General features: G+C 43.3%; 1 protein-coding gene and 1 long non-coding RNA gene across 4 annotated transcripts; both read right to left on the bottom strand.

Annotated features, from left to right (window-relative positions):
• Positions 1-532: 532 nt before the first annotated feature.
• Positions 533-9,203, bottom strand: LOC147629436 (uncharacterized). 2 transcript variants are annotated; one of them, XR_015267952.1, is made up of 6 exons: positions 9,118-9,203; positions 3,013-5,623; positions 1,657-1,714; positions 1,357-1,446; positions 1,187-1,229; positions 533-1,085 (listed from the first exon to the last, which is right to left on the bottom strand). It is a non-coding gene; the product is annotated as an uncharacterized LOC147629436 (long non-coding RNA). The 2 variants fall into 2 exon arrangements; XR_015267953.1 differs by lacking the exon at positions 3,013-5,623.
• LOC147629435 (protein FLX-like 2) lies at positions 8,882-12,385 on the bottom strand. 2 transcript variants are annotated; one of them, XM_086812711.1, is made up of 6 exons: positions 12,323-12,385; positions 10,218-10,807; positions 9,944-10,083; positions 9,506-9,588; positions 9,307-9,428; positions 8,882-9,203 (listed from the first exon to the last, which is right to left on the bottom strand). In XM_086812711.1, exons 2-5 carry the CDS (start codon positions 10,772-10,774, stop codon positions 9,321-9,323), a joined length of 888 nt encoding a protein of 295 aa, XP_086668837.1. In that variant the 5' UTR covers positions 10,775-10,807; positions 12,323-12,385; the 3' UTR covers positions 8,882-9,203; positions 9,307-9,320. The 2 variants fall into 2 exon arrangements, with proteins under 2 accessions (XP_086668837.1, XP_086668838.1); XM_086812712.1 differs by having other exon boundaries at positions 10,218-10,793.
• Positions 12,386-17,143: the final 4,758 nt, after the last annotated feature.

Below are 17,143 nucleotides of genomic sequence, written 5' to 3'. Positions count from 1 at the left end.
TACTGGTTGGACCACTCTTGTGAGAATGTCGGGGATACTCACTTTATGTAAATATTACTGTTGATTAAAGGTAATCCACTAACTAGGTCGTGAAAAGCTGATTTGAGTTAATTGATTGCATGTGTGTGAAGAGATGATGCTCAACGTATTACTTTGCACTAATTGACCTACCTGGCCTACCTTGATGGTACCTTGAGCTAGGGTTTGCAAAATTGCTCAATGACATCTCTAACCCAAAACTCACTTATGGGTCAAATATTTCTATGTGCCACACACATTAGTAGGTGCAAGAGACATCCCCTCTTGCTTACCTTGTTGATGTGAGTTGCACGGCCTCCACAGTTCATCATTAATGTTAGGTACTCCAGAAAGAACTCATCAAGCCATTCTACATGGGCTAATGCAAGACTTCAAACTACTGGTTGGACCACTCTTGTGAGAATGTCGGGGATACTCACTTTATGTAAATATAGGTTCCATCTTATTTCCCAAACTCAACAAAAACCGAAGGGCAATCTTAACGCCATGATAAGTCTACTCACAAAGACTGAAAACATTAATGCTTTAAATCATGGACTCCATCATGCATAGCTTGGACAATATTCTATGATGTCCCCACATATGTATGTCATCAGCATCAAACACTCTCCTTGTGAATGAATCCCCTTATAAAGCATACATAAATCAGGGCGCTATTCATATGGCTTTATGCATTCGGCACCCCTGCCCAGACCTGTCTAGCCTGTCCAAACCTATCCAGACGGGCTGCCCAGCTGTCTGGCTTGTTCATCTTGGTTGCCCGGCCATTTGGCTTAACTGCTGACTGTCCACATACGTGTCTGGCACCACCTGGCTTTCAGCCTAACACACTGCCTGGACAGTTGTGCACACTACAGCTCCAGGCGAGTTTACAAATCTTCACCCTGCCTTACTCTGCAAGACTTCACACTGACCTATCCTGGCCTACCATCATGGCAACACACTGCTCAGTGCACATCTCTAGCCCAAAACTCGACGGATGTGTCCACATGCCACCCAAGTACAGTGGGTGCACATGACGTCATCTCCCGTTAAGACGCTTTAAACTACATTCAGAAGGCAGATAGTATTACGAAGCTATATGGACTTTGTAAACGCATGCTGAGACAGCTGAAAGAACTTCAAGTCTACAAAATAGGAAGAATACCCAGCTTACTGGTCCTTCAATTTCCAGCTTCAGATAGCTTCGCCTGCAAAAAGATTCAGTTCTCTGTGAGAAGTTTTTTATTTGCATGCAATTAAAATACAAACAGCAGTTTCTTAAGAGGATAAAAGCCAACTCAACAAGTTGAACCAGAAAACATGTCGATTTACCACCTGAAGTTTGCACACCGATTGCTTCCATGCAAAGCAGAGTTCTTACTCAAGATATGTGCTGAAGCCTCCCAGCGACCACCTTTTGAAACACTGTAAAGCAATAAAAGTACATGAGAGAAATCTCACAATGCATATTACATTCATATTCATATAAACAGTACACAATTTAGCTCTGCAACAAGAACACCCACTACAGTTCTGGAATAGAGTTTCTTCATTTGTTAGAAGTTTCCTTGTTACCGTGTTCTTCAGAACTGTTCTTAAACCCAAATGACAACAGAACTTAAGTTCGCCTTATACCTTCCTGTACGACTTGAATGCATATTTGTGACAGAAATTGGAATCATTGCAAAGGGACCTGGAGAATGGCCTACATGGGATTAGAGGAAGCTAAAATCTGAGATATCAAAAGACTCCTAGGCTTACAGGAGTAAGAAGCCTAAAGCCACAGAAACATCCACAAGGCCCATAATGTAGCCTTATACCTTACTGTAAGATACTTGAAAAACAAAAAGCATTGCAAAGGGGCCTAAGGGACTGCCTACAGGGAATTAGAGGAAGATAGAATGACCATATTTTCAAGTCTGCGTCATCGAAAGACTTTAGGGTGACAGGAATAAGATGCCTAAAGCCACAGAAACATCCACAACTTGGCAAAAAGTCACAAATGAAAATAAAAGCAGTGCTGGTACTAAAAGACTAACAGGTGATGATGGTTGGTCAACAATGGAGATCGATGCATCTCAGAGGACTTTAAAGATGACCACTAAGCCTGAAGTCTTCCATGCCACCAACTAAGCCCTTCACCTCTGTGCCCACCTGTATGAGCCAAAAGCTGTTCCATTATAGGCAGTGGCATCATTAAAAACTGGGCATACAAAAATACGTGGTGTCAGTTCTCAGACCTAAAAGCCATGTAGAACAGTTTGCCCAGAAATGTAAATGTATGGAATGAAAGATTCTTTCTAGTTTGTTGCCAGCTGCTCAAGTAAAGTCAACAGGTGATGAGCATGCAAGCTAGCATGAGCAGGGCATAAGACTACGATAAAGAGGGATACGAAGAAGGGCATCAGACGTGATTCACATGAGGTTAAGAAGCTACTGTGATTTTCTTTGCAAATAGAACGGAAGGAAAGGCACCCCTTCAGGGCAGGAATATACAGGACAAGAAAATAAAAGAGTGTTCTGCCAGTTGGAAAAGCCCACAAATGCAGCCTTTAGGTGACAAGGAAAAATGCGACCATCTGACAAAGTCAAGTTGTGGCAGATTCGTGGCCTTTTCTCTACCTTTCTCCAGATAACAAACACATTCAGCACAACTATATGGCATAGCCCACTCATAGCTTAGGTTGGTGTAAGAGCCCTTATCAACACAGGCAGCACAAACAGAACCTCATCTACCCACTCATAGCTTAGGTTGGTGTAAGAGCCCTTATCAACACAGGCAGCACAAACAGAACCTCATCTAGGAGCAACACATTACCACAATTGTACTTACATTATAGCAGAACCTCATCTAGGAGCAACACATTACCACAATTGTACTTACATTATAGCAAAATAAAGTCAAAAAAAGAACTAGTCAACCTTGGAGTTATCCCTAACCTGTGAAAATAGCAATCTATGTTTTCTCTTAAAGCTGAGGGAAAATCTTACATGAAGTCATCCTTGAACTGCACCTTTCAGCTCCCCGAGCTTGAGATTGCTTCAGACAGCTGCACTATAGCATGTACAAGTTGTAGGCAAGCCTAGAAGATCATATGATGCAGAAATGATTGCAATATAAGAGCCTGCCCAATATATGGCATGGTAATCCATTAAGATGACCACAGGTTTGTTCAAGGTAAAAGCAACAGAAAGAGTCTGGTGTCACTCTCTAGTCCCGTAGGTGGGCCATAGAAGCAGAGTCTACTGTAATTGAAAGGCTAGCTGACATGCTTATAGAGATACCCTCGCTTGAACCTCCTAACTTTACCACTTTATTACAAGAATTCAAATAAGTTATGCCCAGGAGCATGTATCTGATTGTAATTGACTCAATTCCTATACAACATAGGCTGGAACAAGCTTGAAAGGTACCAAGGCTCTAGCTTTAATTTAAATTTAGGCAGCAAATGGCAGGTGCTTTACAAGCTGTTCAACTAACATGGGGACTACTAAACCATTTTCAAATCTGTATTGCTGAGTCGGACCTCAATATCTGTGCTGCAAATGCGTGCAGCAAAAGGTTATGGCCCTTGTTTGACTGCATAAAGAGCTAGGACTGTATCACAAGTGTACAATTTAAAATGTCGGCCTGCAACCGTGAACTTAAACTAGTTCAGGTGCATGACATGTGAGATAAGCCACAAGAAGTCCAACCACATAGAAGGCAATCAAGGTAAGCCTAACACACGTAATGAGCTGTGATAGCTGATGTACACCATGCAATGTTTCAAAACAGCCCAGCAAAGAAACTCAAGGCTTTAGATGACTCCTCAATCAAATGTGCAAGGACACAGAACATTTGGCATTTTAAAACACCAATAAACCATAAAAGTACCTCTGAATATTTCTCAACTGCTTTTGAAACTCAACTTTGGAGTATGTCACTCTTTCCCACAAGCTGATGTCCTTCCGTAGCCTTGACAGTGAGAAACTCAATCACTTACACTTTTAATCATTCTAAAACCTAAACAACGCATTCTCAGTGTAAACTCAATCTGAAGCACACGTGCACAGGGCTGCAAGCTGGATGCTAACTTTGCTGGCATAGCATAATTGCTTCAATGCATAAGAAGACAAGGGGCTTTGAAAGCTAGAAGAGCTCTAATAATATCTCCACTTTTGGCTGCCATGAACCTCACTAGCTCCATATCTCAGTGTTCCAACTCTACGCCAAGAAGTTTTCAGCCTGCAGGGTGACCACGTAGCGTAGCCTTTCTATAGAAGCTGAACTGATGCTGCTCACACTTAGAAGTTCAGATTATTAAGAAATATCAGTCAGAAAGAGCCAGGGACATTTAACACTGAAGACATTGATATCTCTATGCTTCGCTTTCCCTACTCATGAATCACTGGCTCCATATCCCAGATCACATCTGGAATATAGCAACTCTACACCAAAAAGTCTTCAGCTTGCATGGGTGACCACATAAGCCTTCGAATGGAAGCTGTATTGATCCTGCTCCCACTCACAGTACAGATGGTTGTGGAATATCAGTGGCTATCATGCAGAAAAAGCTGGCAACATTTGACATCGAGCACCTTGACCTTCTCAAAACTACTAATTTGAACGTCAATGTACAAGAGACCGATTAACCTTAAAAACTATCTGATTTAAGAAATGGCGATTTACAAGATGGTTAGAAAACGTAGAGCTAAAGAACATCAGGCAACCCAAATCAGCAAACTGACAACTGTACATCTTTTCAAGGTCCATCTTAAAGCTGTTTGCCTTGACTTATAACCTTGATAGATGATCACAAACTGTGAACTTGTTAGCCTGCGCTCACAAGCCTATCAAAAGCAAAGTCCTAATCCATCTTGTGGTCTGACTACAACAGCATTACAAGCCAAGAATATATTTACATACTTGCCCAAAGAACACTAAAGAATGTGAAAATATTTACATACTTGCCCAAAGAACACTAAAGAATGTAAAATCATACAACAGAAGGCAGCCAGAGCAAAACATCAAGCTTAAAAATCAACCAGAAAAGATGCTGAAAACCCTACATCTTGTACCGGATTGTGAAACTGTTAAAAAGTGAGTGCTTGGCCTCCAAGTACCAAGAGAACCTTACTTCTATTTTTATTTGTACATCTCTATGAAAGTTCAGATTCGGAGTACCGTAAGAACCATATCTTCAAAAATTTCCTTTCTTTGTTTAAACTCTCAAAAAGCCCTCTACATTCTAGCATAGCATTCCATTCTCTTGACAAGAAACCTGGTTCCTATTTCGATTAGTAAATTAAGACATACACCTCAAGCCCTGTAACCTATCATTCTAACAGATAAAGCAAGACATCCTACAGATCACAGAACTCGATCTGTATCATTCTTGATTACTCTACTCCTGCATGACTTGAAGTAATTGACCACACTTTAAGACATCCTACAGATCATAAACCTCAATATGTATCATTCTTGATTACTCCCACATAAGTTGAAGTAATTGGCCACACCTTGGTAAGCTCTAGGTACACAGCATCTTGCTCAGCTTCTCCCAACTTGTACTCATAGTAGCACAGCGCTTTGCAGACACGTTAGTCGTAAACACCTCCCCTGCTTGGAGGTCTGGTATAGTTACGAGAAACCCATCACAAATGCCCTCTTACCACCAAAACTATGCCAGTCCATACAAGACTCTGATACCAAGTTAAGAAAAACACTTATCTGGGTGAGTACAAACTAGGTGAAACAAGAAGCACTTGCCCTGGAACATAGCACATAGTCCAAAACTACCGATAGAACTGGAGAGCAGTTCAAAGTTTTAAAAGCACCAAAAAAAACATGATATCCTATATAAACTATCTCAGAAGTGGAGAGGAACCGAATTAGTACAAAAAAGCTGACACTAGATTTGTATCTCCTGCTTTGCTAAGCTGGAGCGAGGCTAATGGGCAACTAGCAAAAACAGAGTCCCATTAGCCAGCTCAGACAATGCCAGCATATGGGGCTGCCCGGCAGAACGAAATGTGCCATTCGTTCTCTAGACCTTGTCACCCCTTGTCCAACCATGGCACACTCATTCTTGCCACCGAGCAATGTCCAACAAATTGAGTCATTTAGAAGGGCAAAACTCAGCATTGACAAGGTTGCAACACCGTTCTTGATCTTTTGCCTAGGAGAAGCAAGCCAACACATTGAGATGTTCGCACCCCAACTTGCCAGCTACCCATTTTCAAAGCCGTTGACAGCAACATTGGAAAGTGTTGGGTGGCAATTTTGGAAGACCACAGTGGTTAGAATGCCACAAAAGCTTGGCTTTTAAAACGTAATGTGAAGAAATTGTGAGCACTGCCATTAAGTGCAGTGTGCCATCGCCATTGTGTTGCATCTTCAACCAACTGGTCCTCACACTGAAACCTTGCACTTGCGCATTCATCAATTTGATCCTGCTCACGCCTGTGTATGTCTATGGAACACAACTTACCCTATGACATGGCATGATGCATGGCATTTGAGAGCCGGTTTCATTTTCGTTTTGGGGGTTGATGTTTTCATCCTACTGGGACAATTTGACAACTAGGGCCTAGGCACCTCCTGCAATAACAGAACTGTTGTAGCCTTACAACAAGGGCATCTTCACTGCTGCTGTGGCTTACAACAAGCCAAAGAAAGTCAAAATCAAGGGGTAGGAAAATTGCAATCATGTAGCTCAGCACTACATGCTCAACAGCTCCCTATGAAATAGTTCACATTGCCAGACAGAACTAAAAGTGACGAGAGAAAATGAAAATGAAATCTGTATTAACATCTTCGAAAGGCCAAAATGACCTATGAGACCAAAAGTTACAATAATCTGGTCAGATGAAGTACAAATGTCAGTGGTGTGAAACAGAAAAAAGTGAGAAAAGATCTATAGATCTAGAGATCAAGAGTAACATGGGAAAATGGGAAAATGAGGCAGGATAAACTAGATTTTTCAAAAGAGTTCGATTCAGGTGCTTTGGGAGTATAATCTTGCATGAACCCAGCCTACTATCAAACGTGAAGGCCTTTCTCAGATTCAAGGTAATGCAAGAAAGCTTTACCCTACACAGCATTATTTAAAAATGTAGACAACGCATGTCTTCTTAACACAAAATACAACCACCCCATCCTATTGAACTTCATAAAATGCGAAGGGCCGTACAATCACCAAAAAGCTAGGATAAACTAGATCTTTCAAAAGAGTCTCCATTCAGGTGCTTTGGGAGTATAATCTTGCATAAAGCAGACTACTATCAAATCTGAAGCCCTTTCTCAGATTCAGGTCATGCGAGATAGCTTCCCCACACAGCATTATTTAAAATGTAGACAACGCGTGTCTCCTAAACACAAAATACAACCAATCACCAAAAACCAGGCTAGAAACCTTTGCCCAATCACCAGGGCAGCAGAAACAAGTACTACAAATCTCCTGCTACCACCCCAAAACATCCAGCCCATTGATATATCTAAGTATCCAGACTCCAGCTGGCATGTGAAATTTTAAAGTGAACCTGGTTTAGTTTTAATGGCCCTCACTGTCTCTTGCAAGCAAACCCACTTCCCAGGGTGCAGCAGGTCTGATATACTGTTCTAGACCGGACCGTGTGTGGAGGAAAGCAAGATATAAAAACATATATGTTGCTTCTATTAAAAAGCGAATTAAAGAAAAGCAACCTGACCCATATAAATATGTGGCTTGGGAGCTCTCCACACCATCGTTGCACGGACTGTTTCATCTGCCTGCGTCATCATCTGTATGACCACATGCGTTGTCGTTGCACGGACACCGGTCGCTTGACGTCATTGTTATATCGAACGATCGACCGTGTCGTCACCGTACGACCGCAGGTCTACTATACTGTTCTAGATTGGACCGGTATTGTGGCCACTTTCACCCTTAGTTCATAGCCGCTTCTCGAGCAACGTGTCCTTACAGCAAAGGAGCTTACATGCGCAGAGTGGCAGACACGTACCATTGCTGATTATAGATTTTGGATTTACAGACAAAGACGTCTTGTAGTAGCATGACATAGAGAGAGGGAGAGGGCTATAGCGGCTTATGGGACTCGTGAGCACTCGAGTACACCAGTAGCACCAGCTCATGATCCTGCCTTTGAGGCAAACAAGTGTTGATTTGTTGGTTTGCTTTGGCCAGCTAGTGCTCACAGAAATCTCATTGCTGAGAAGACCGTTGAGGATACAGACTTTCTGGCAAATGGTTGACTGGATAGGATCCCTAAGGACAAGCCTTCGGGTGAGTCAGAGCAGGCAAGAGACCCTTGTGTTGAGCCAGGGCTTTTGGATCCTGCACGCCATGAGACAGTTGGCATTGAGGACCTTTGGAAAGCTCGGGGGGCATTGGAATCTTATACTCAAAAGGAATCACTCTCAAACAAGGCTCCTTATAACACATGATAATGCTCAACAATTGCCTTGCAAGCCACTACACAAAACAAGGACCAGAGTTTCCATAGCTTCCAAAGTCCCAAAACAGCTTGCCATGGTGAGATATTAAAATAACTACTAATTCCTTGTTTCTTTACTATCTGCCAAGCTATGTTTATTTATGTACTAAATCAGGTGATCTATGAACTGTTATGGATGAAAAATGTTCCGATTTTGCCCTGCCCCTCCCACCAGAGGTCTAAGATGTTACGAGGAGGAGCAAGAGATTTATATGGTCCAAGGAGACCTTTACTCCAGTAAACTACTTAACAAAAACAAGAAAAGTTGAGAAACCTGAAAAATATAACCACATTGACAAAAATAACAGAATCACGTTAACATAACTAGCAGCTTAGATCTGTATCATAGTGACACATTCACAATTCCAAGAATAAAGCACAGTGAACCTTAACAAGTCTTCATAAATAGAGAACTGATTACAGTGGTAGAAAAGTTATCCAATTTTAAAAAGCCTGCACTGCTTGCTTGACACTACATCAGAACTACGCCCTTCAAAGATGCTAAGCTAGCACTTCTACTGATATTTAAATCTATCATACCAAAACAAAGCTAGAAAATAAACAAAAACTGCAACAGATTTCTCTTTCAGAACATCTGGAGCAAAAAACAATCTCCACCTTCACTTGAAATCTCTGCTTAAAAAAGTTTAACGACAACCCATGCCCGTAGAATATCTTCCAGCACTATGCTGCAAGTCACTTATCTGCAAGAAAATAAGCACGAAAACAATATGCCTTCAAGAACACTGAAAAAGAAACAGCTATAGAGTGGCTCAACAAATAAAACTCCAGAAGAGCTTCTCGTACATCAAGCAATCAGCTCATTTTCGGGTATGAGGTACGCCGCCACGCTGTGCAGCCTCATATGCACCCCAAGGGGGCACAGCTCCACCACCAAAAGGCCCACCGCCATCAACAGCCGAACCCATCTGCAACTCGCAAAAAGAACATGAGACCAATTGAAAAAAACATGGACTACTAAAGTAAAGTTCTCCATATTAGTCACCTGCCCCATGCCATATCCATCTGCATAAGACGGTACCGAGGAGTATCCAGCTTCAGGCCCATAGGCTCCGCCATACCCACCAGCTGCACCCATTGAAAAGCGATTGTTAAACCCCAGAATAGGAACTAGGTTTAAGCTGAATACACATGTGCGTGGATTGAGTGTGGGTAGCAGGAGACTTCAGGCTAGTACTGAAACTTAAAACAAAGGGGCCCTCCTGTAAGAGTACTCTCACAAGGAAGCTACAAGCCATCAACTCAGATAAGCATAAGACTACAGGCAATGACATCCCTACCCCCATACTTAAGCACAAGGTATGCATAAAGCAAAGTTCACTTTATGTTACACAACCAAAAGCGTTCACATCTTCTCAAACGTAAACCACCTTCCTTCCCCGACTGAGAAAAGCAGACAAGATGAAAAGCTGGCAGCACCTACCCCGAACCTTCTTTTCCATGTTCGTAAGCTCTGCCCTTAACTTCTCCACTTCTCTAGCCATGGACACAAGGTTCTTCTCCATAGCAGTTCTCTGCTCCAGCAACTCTGCATTGGCCTTCTTTTCATACTCAAAGGCAGTCCTTCTCATCACACGGCAAATCAGCCATTTGTTATTACAGATTTCATGTGTTCAAAATTGTGCCGTACCAGTTTCCAGGTTAACATCTCAAATGCAATAAAATATATCTAGGGTTCCTTTGCTGGGGGGACATACCTAACTCGTTGAATCTCCTGTCGAAATGTTTCAACTTCTGCTTTCATTGAAGGAAGCTGCTGAGCATCAGTCTTGCTCCGGTGCAACTCCTGAGTGAGCTGCTGCACCTGTCCATTCAACTCTTGGCGGCTCACAAAAAGCTTCTGGGCATCAGCTTGAACTTTCTGCAAATCCACCTTCAAGGGCTCAAGAGCCCGAAGTTCTGCTTCCATTTTAGCTGATTTCTCAGCAATCCCTCTAAATTGTTGCTCTTTCTCAGCCTGAATCCCAGCCAGCACTTGCTGGAGGCGCTGCACTTCCTGCTGAGCCGCAGCCAGCTCCTGCCTAAGGGCGACATGAGTGGCAGCCAACCTTTGATTTTCAGTGAGAAGCCTCTGAATCTCTGCATGCTGCATAGCAAGTTTCTCTTCCACCATGGCAGGCGTCGGTGGGAGAAGATCAAACCCAGGCCGCATTCCCGGGCCAAAGCCTCCAGCACCTGCACGAGGACCCCCAGGTCCTCCGATGGGGCCACGACCAGGGAGCATGGGATGAGGAAGCCGGCCTCTGCCTGCCATGAGCGTCCTGGAAAATTACCTGCACAATGCAAGCTATCATTACAAACACAAAAAATTAGACCTCCAGCATAGAAACACACATGCTTTTGAGATATCAAATCATGAAAACATACTACAGAAAATGAAACCCCATATAACCAAAGGCAAGATACTGTTATGTGCTGAGTTAGAAAAAACAAAAATGCTGAAGTTCTATGAACAACTCTCTTTTTTATTCCCCACCCCCGATTGGCCTTAGGCCCAAGATCCTCCCATAGTTACCATTTTTCTCCGCCCATAGGCGTTTTTTCTCCCCCCATAGGCGATGTCGCCAAGGAAGCACCATGTGGGGTTTTAAACCCAAGACCTCTTGGTCCTAGACCAAGATCTCTACCACTTGAGCTATCACCTCATTGGCTTCTATGAACAAGTCTTCAGACCATTTACTCCATAAATTAGTCAAGCTTAGGCTGCATGACATGGCATGCCAGAGAGGAAGTGCAAATACATGTATAAAGATGCCTTCACAGTCATCGGTAAATGGCATGCCCGAGAGTAAGTGCAGGTAAACGTGCATAAAGACATGTTTATATTCACAACAGTAAGTGAAGGGACATGTAGCATTAGCATGGCAATTCTGAGAGTAAGTGCAGGTATATGTTTAGAAGCTGCGTTTACAATCAAACATGTATAGCAACCCAAGAGAAAGTGCAGGTACATTTGTAAAGATGCATTTGTGATTATACATGCATGGCATGCACAAGCGTAAGTGCAGGCAGATGTATAAAGATGTGTTTGCGATCAGACAAGCATGGCAAATATGTATAAAGATACACTTGCAATTACGTGTATGGCATGCCCGAGAGTAAGGGCAAGTACGTGTATGAAGATGTGTTTACATACCCAAAAATAAGTGCAGGTACATACATGAAGATTTATGTAGAATCGTACAGCCACAGAACAAGGCTGTGGAAACGCGTGTAGCCTAGCGGTGAGGGGAGGGGTCAAATCCCAGCAAGACCCCATTGGTATTCTGGCCACCTTGTGACCACAAGTTGTCACACCTTTGAGCGGGAAGACCCGGGCACGTACCAATTGCAACTACAGAAGGATCTCATAATATAATAATAAAAAATTTAAGAACAAGGCTGCAAAAATCCACAGCCATGCTAAGATCTCTCAACGTGAAGGGCAAACCAGGCTATAGCAAAGGGTAGCCTTGGAGAAAAAAAACCCTTTGGCATTTTCTATTGTACGTACATAATATAACCATTTCAGCCTGCTAGAAAAAAAAACACCAAAAGAAAACAATCACAAATTGCTGCAAATGCGAGAAAATTTTGTCAAAATAACCAAAAACCTAGTTTGTTTCGTGATTACGTGATCAAAAACCACTAAGAAAAAACTAAACTGGGTTGGGGTGGATAAATAAGCGTTGCCAGAAAACCCTACGTTATGGTGGACAAGCTCTGCACACGAACGGAAAGCAAAAAAAACCTAACCCTACGAATCAACACTTGCAAGAAAGTCAAACCAAAAGAGCTCTCGGAGGAGGGGGAAGACACTTACAAGAACCTTGCACTTAACAGGCTATTGCGATCTGAGCTCTGTGCAGCAGAAAAACATAAGTGAAAGAGTAGGGAAATAGGTTAAATGGATAAATAGGACTTCTTTCTTTGAACCTCTCTCATTAGCATTTCTTTAAGCACACTTACATTTAAGGAGGTTTACATCCCCCTATCATTAGCATTTCTTTAAGCATACTTAGGAGAGAAAACAACAACATATCAATAGAGGTCTCAAACAAATAACCTCAAAAGAAACCAAACATATATTCTCAACTCCAACAAGATCAACCAACAACAATAAGATCTAGAGCAACAACTTGCAGGCTTCAACCATCCAACACAACTGGGAAGTGTTTTGAGCAATCCTTAATCTGGTCCAAGTTCTAACAATGATGCACTCTGAGAGGTTCTGGGACACCGCTTTCCACACATAACCCTTTATCACCTTTGCAATCCCTGCTCTGGACAGTTCTAAGTCTCCTCTACGATCCTGCTTCTCAGAACAAGCCCACTACAAGCTTTTTTCATTTCACGCAATTGCACAATCTCCATGCATACCCTCAACTACTCTACCCAATCTTGTCGGTGATTCACCATGCAACAGTCCTAGCTTCACCTAACAGCACAGCAGGCGAATAATAGCTAGTCTACTAATATGCAGATATCCATGCAATAATCCTATATTTCCTAAGGTCCCTAACCACACCCAATTGCTATTTTCTTCTCTTGGGTTTGGGGTGGACATTTTTGAATGGAGCTGATCATTCAAATTTGCAAGCTGATAAGTACCATTCTCATAAATGTGCACAACCTTGAAGGGACCTTCCCACTTGATTTGGAACTTGTTCTCGAAGGTATTATCTAATTTGCTATTGTACCTAAGCACCAAATCTCCCTCTTTGATGCCTTTATCCTTAACTATCTCATTGAAAAGCTCAGCTCTCCTATTGGATGTAGTGGTTCAAAGCTTCTTCTCTAGCCAGTTGTAGCTCCTAAAGATCCAACAACTTCTCTTCATACTCATCTATGCCCCTTTCCTAGTGTTTTAGAAGAAATTGCAAATTGGGAATTTCAACTTCAATGGGCATTAGGGCTTCCTTCCCAAAGACTAGGTGGTAAGGTGAAAACTCTGTAGTAACTGTCCTCACAGTTGTCCTATAAGCCCACAGAGATGAGGATATATGTAAGTCCCATTTCTTGGGATGCTCTTCCAGACACTTGGTTAACATGGTACACAACTCCCCATTGAATCTTTCAACCAGCCCATTAGAATGTGGATAGTAAGGAGTTGAAAACCTGTGTGTGATATGGAACTTTTGCATGAGCTCTTGTATGATCTAGCCTCTAAAACCAAACCCGTGATCTATCAACAATTCTAAAGGCATACCAAATCTTGCACAGATGTCCTCAAAAACAAACCTGGCCACTTCTTTAGCATTAATACTCTTTACACATCTAGCCTCAGCCCATCTAGTTAAATAGTCCACTCCAGTTAAGATGTAGGTCTTGCCCCTAGCAGTTGTGGGTAGAGGACCAATTGCATCTAAACCCCACTTTTCAGAAGCTCCATATGATACAACGGTTTTCCTTGACTCATGATGCAACACCCTTCTGCGTTGTTTCTAATAGGGCTCATAGCTTCTACACCAATGATAAACATCCTTCCTCAAACTAGGCCATACATAACCTCTAGTCAAAATCTTCCTCACAGTTAGCTTCAAGGCAAAGTGTCCTCCCCATACCCCTTCAAGGCAAAGTGTCTCCCCATACCCCTTCATGGCATGAAGCCATTATGGCAAAAAATATCTTCTCTGATTGGAACCCTTCTCAGAATCAAATCCTTGCCCTTCATATAAAGTTGATCATTCACAATAGTGTATTGCAGAGCCCTCCTTATGAAGCCATATCTTTGTTTTTTGGACAAGCTTGAAGGCACCATACTTGTGTGCAAAAAATCTTCAATTTCTTGTAAGCTCTCTGTTAACCCATGGCGGACATGGTGACGTACTATATTTTACGTCATTAATTTAAATATTCTGAGTCATGGGCCGGGCTTGTCGGCACCATATGTTAAGGATGAAGGGATTGGGTGATCGCCGATGAGAGGCGCACCTTGGATATCAGTAGGATAAGGGTTAGGGTCGGCCGGCCATGTATGGGCGCCCAAGTGTGAACGGCCAAGTCACCTATATGAGTCAAATGTAACCCTAAAATCCTCATTCTCATGTGTTGTGAATACAAGAGTGCTCTTGCCTTATCTCTTTGGTTTCCTTCTCCTGCGTGTGTGTGTGTGTGTGTGTGTGAGAGAGAGAGAGAGAGAGAGTGATCGAGCACTGTGTAGCGGCACGGCGGCGGAGAGGCGGTAGAGCGGCGACGGCGGCTCCTCCTTCACGGCTGCGATGCGAGAATCCTTCAAGGCGGCAGCTAAGCGGTGAGTGACACACCCTTTGGCATTCTGTTTTGAGCTTCCTTCCCTGGTTGTATGCTTGCAGCCATTCGTGGCTCGCATACGGTGTCTGGCAAGTCCCCAGCTACGACCTGTGCGGCAAAAGCGCACATTTTTGGAGCCGCTGCCGGGGAGTTGCCTTGCACCAAGCTCCAGTTTGCAGCTCGGCTGCTGCGTGAAGTTTAATCTACACTGTAGGAAAGCGACTGTGTGTTTGTTGTCAAGGCGTTTCTGTGTTGCATTTCTGTTTCTTTTGTTATAGTTTCGCTCCGCGTGTGGGCGTGCGTTCTGTTATCTGGTTTCTGCGTGCGAGAGGGATTTCTGAATCCCCAGATCTGTGCTGTGTGTGCGAACTGCGCCGCGGCCAAGACTGAACCTTAAGGAAACCCTAGAGAACTTATCTCACAAAAAAAAAACAGAAAATAAAAAATAAAAAAATTATAAAAAATAAAAAAGAAAAAATTAAAATTTATTTTCAAAGAAAGAACCAAACATGTGGAGAGGAAAGATTTTCTAATTGGAGAAAAAAAATTTGAAAAGAAAGAACCCCAATTGACCCTCGACCACGACCCCGACCCCGACCCCGGTCTCGGTCTCGGTCTTTTGATATATATATATAGGAGAGTGAGCCTCCATAGCTTTCTCTCAAGTGAGAGCTTATGGGAAGTCGTGCCCTATATGTAGCCCACTCCCCAAGGAGTAAAGTGAGCATGTGGGATAAAGCCCTCACCCTTTCCTCCACAAGCAAATAGGCTTTTGCCCCTTCCCCCCAAGGGAAACGGACTGTTTTGAGGACTACAGGAGCTCTAGATAGGCGAACACGGTGCTGTAAAGCACACTAGGATCCTTTGAACGATACGCTCGTTTCGAGCTATCATACGCCCTAGTCCAAGTTCGACTGTAAGTAAGGGGGTCAAAAACGGGTTAAAAACAACACAAAAACAAGTAAAAACGGGGTGCGAAACACCTAAGAAACCACTTGTGTGAGTTTCAAGGGTAGTTACAACGCACGTAGGGTACCCACGTCACATGCATCTATGTTCTGGTCGGGTACTAGAGCCTGAACCACTAGAAAGTGTTTCAGTTTATGCAGGCTCACACCATCCCTCCACGTTGGCATCTTGGCCTTCGGCTGGAACCCAAGGGAGTGCAACCCAAGATCCACGAATAGTGGATAGTGACTCGTCCTCTGACTCAGAAGCCATGGAAGGGCACCCTACCAAGAATCCTGAGGAGACAAGCCAAAACATGCCAGTGTGGGCCCCACAACCCGGATCTAGCATGTTTAGTCGTCTAATAGAGACCTTTAGTAGAGCTACACGCTCTGAACATGCGACAAGCGAAGTAAATGAGGAGGGAGGGGTAGTAGATTCGCCATTCACATCTTATGTAGACCCTACCCTCCCAAAGAGTGTCCATGTGGATATTCTACCCACTTCGTTCAATGAGGGCCCTACTGAGCTACCACATTCCGATGCTCTTCCTAAAGTAGAGGTCCCTAGAAGCCAATCCATAAGAAGTGACATTGCGTCCACTTCAAGAGAACCATTTGGCACACCAAGTCTAGATGGGATATTTCTCAATGAAAATTGGGAATATGATCTACACACAGAGACTCTAACTGACCTATACACAGGTTACACATACCATGTAGGTTGGTTAGAAGTCCTACGATCTACATCTAGCGCCACTAATCTAGAGGAGCAACAACACATGATATGTGAGGTGATTCATAGAATTATCCAAATTGAGAGGCAAAATAGGGGAGTGGACCTAGTTTCCACTGGCCCTATGAGGTTTTTGGATACGGGCAAGGCCAAACAACCAACCCTATCACAATTGGAGACCCCCTCGGTGAGTCCCATATACCCTTCATATGTTGTTTCGCCTGGAGTCTCAATGCAGGTTGAGCCCACGAGCAGTAACTTTACCTTTCCAACCTTGGCTCAACTTTCCATTAGGGAATCCGCAATGCCTACCCCAATGATGAGCATAGCTGAAAGTGCACCTGTTACCGCTGTAGTTAGTACAACACCACTACCTAGTGGAACAGTACCTACAACAGTGCATGGTAGTGCCTATCGGCCTTATGTACCTATTGCTACTCATGCTCATGTAGCTCCTACGCCTCTTAGTAGGCCAATGGCATATGCTCCACGACCGCCTTATCACCACCCTTATCCAAGAGGAGCTAGGCCTAGCCACATATCATATCCTACGTCATTTGCCAACCTACTCAGACCAACGCCAACTCCTATCAACCAGGCTATCCCGGAAGTGCCTCCACCAGCTATGCCTGCTCACCTAGGTGATCTCGCAGCATTTGCTCAGACGATCGGACGATCCATTGCAGAAAACATGCGGGGTATGCCTGAG

This window comes from Cibotium barometz, chromosome 18 (assembly GCF_041138505.1).
Source record: "Cibotium barometz isolate CiBa-2024 chromosome 18, ASM4113850v1, whole genome shotgun sequence".
Taxonomy (NCBI): domain Eukaryota; kingdom Viridiplantae; phylum Streptophyta; class Polypodiopsida; order Cyatheales; family Cibotiaceae; genus Cibotium; species Cibotium barometz.
This window is presented reverse-complemented; position numbering and strand designations above follow the sequence as displayed.

Coding starts and splice junctions, on each gene's coding strand:
- LOC147629435 (XM_086812711.1), bottom strand. CDS start 10,774: ATGGCAGGCAGAGGCCGGCTTCCTCATCCCATGCTCCCTGGTCGTGGC. Junction 10,084..10,217: donor CAGGAGATTCAACGAGTTAG/GTATGTCCCCCC, acceptor TGTGATGAGAAG/GACTGCCTTTGAGTATGAAA. Junction 9,589..9,943: donor CATGGAAAAGAAGGTTCGGG/GTAGGTGCTGCC, acceptor CAATGGGTGCAG/CTGGTGGGTATGGCGGAGCC.